This window comes from Otolemur garnettii, unplaced genomic scaffold (assembly GCF_000181295.1).
Source record: "Otolemur garnettii isolate 467f Iridium unplaced genomic scaffold, OtoGar3 scaffold00157, whole genome shotgun sequence".
NCBI classification, from domain to species: domain Eukaryota; kingdom Metazoa; phylum Chordata; class Mammalia; order Primates; family Galagidae; genus Otolemur; species Otolemur garnettii.
Window position 1 is genome coordinate 4325580 of NW_003852552.1, and position 1600 is coordinate 4327179.

A 1600-nucleotide genomic window follows, 5' to 3' on the forward strand; every position below is an offset into this window, starting at 1 on the left:
ACTCACACACTCACATGCACATATACAGGCAAAACACAAACCAAGTACTTTTCAGCAATACAATCAATCTACAACAAGCACAAAAATCAGAATTATTTTACAGTGCTTCATTTTTTAATACCAAAAGATGCCCACCTTGGATATACATATACATATTTTCAGTGGTTTACTGTTGACTTGTTACTACATCAGGTAGTTACTATAGATATCAGTGTTACTACATGAAACTGCGTCCTGTATTTTACAGCCTTTATTTTATTTACGTGCCTATATCTACCTTTCATCGAGCAAAAGAGTTTCAGGTTGGCAGGCAGAGGGGTGCCTTATTTTCTGTAAAATCGAATGCCATAATTCTGAACACTGGCCAGAAAATGTCTTATTGCCATTTCAACACTTGGCAATGGTTACATTGATGGCTAAATTGCCGTTTTCTGCAAAAAGCTGTGCAGTGGTTGTGTCAAGGACTAAGCAGTCACTCTTCATAATGGCTGTTTCAATTCCCTCCTGAATAGACCGAGGAGTTGCTTCCCAAGTCAATCGCCGCCTAAGACCATTCAGTTCAAGTCGGTAAATAAAATTTTCCGCTTGCTGGGGTGTTCCTATCAGCTGCAGAATTGCAAAGAACTGCTCTTGGCCATCGTATTTTTCCTTTTTCTCTAAGAACAGCATGAATTGAAAGCCAAAACAGGACTGCATCATCACCCAGTCAACAGCACCAGGAAGATTAATATTTGTAGCAAGGAAAACGATTTTCTCTCCCCGTAGTGCTACAATTGACTTATGTTTACGCGTCAGATGTCGCATGACAGCATCCAAAGGGCCTTGCCATTTACAGCAAACACCAGGGCACGGACAGGTGTAAGGTCTAAAGCCACAGAGCTCTTCGTGGTCTGCTTTTTCTGTGGGCGGCAGAGTTATTCCACACCCAGAAGAGGCATATTTACAAGGGAAAAGTACTAAATTGACCACTTTCTCCATAGCGACGCTGCGAATAGATCCCAATGGTCCCTGGCAAGTTGGACAATATGTGAGCTTTGGCCGACAGTTGCTGCATAGGATGTGACCACGCTGACAACGAAGGATGGGTGGTATCACATAGTCAAAGCAGACTACACACTCAAAAAGATTGGCCAAGTCAATGATAGATGTAGTTGTGTTAGTCTGGCCAGGTACCCTCTGGGACGGTGGACACTTTGAGGTACCTGTAGGTAATGCCTTGGAAGTCCGACGGCTCATTTCTGTGGGCAGAGAGCACACCTCGAACCGGCTTCTGGATCAAACAAGCTCCATCCTGAACCCGCACCGTGGGCAGGGCCACTGCCTCTTGCTGATGCCGGGACCGACTTGACACTTTGGGCCACCAATGCTGCTGGAGAGTACTCCCCTCAATGGCCGCCAGGCTTCCCCCTATCCACCTAACCGCCGCCTGCACGGCCGTTTGCCGCATCCTCGAGCCCTCTGCACGCTCCTGATAAATTCCAAACACCGCAACTGCCCGCGATCTGGTTGCTATTTTATATAAGAATTATTTATCCAAGTTCCATATGTGATTGTCTCAGACTTTATGCCTCTCCTAGGGCCAATGGGGGTTAATAGTGTT

General features: G+C 45.6%; 1 protein-coding gene across 1 annotated transcript; it reads right to left on the reverse strand.

Moving 5' to 3' along the window:
* Positions 1–387: 387 nt before the first annotated feature.
* On the reverse strand, positions 388–1242 carry LOC100949715 (E3 ubiquitin-protein ligase SIAH1-like). Its single transcript, XM_003799871.2, has one exon. The coding sequence runs from the start codon at positions 1234–1236 to the stop codon at positions 388–390; it is 849 nt and encodes a 282-aa protein (XP_003799919.1). The 5' UTR covers positions 1237–1242.
* Positions 1243–1600: the final 358 nt, after the last annotated feature.

Excerpts from the sequence above, each read along its gene's own strand:
- LOC100949715 (XM_003799871.2), bottom strand. The coding sequence starts at position 1,236 with ATGAGCCGTCGGACTTCCAAGGCATTACCTACAGGTACCTCAAAGTGT.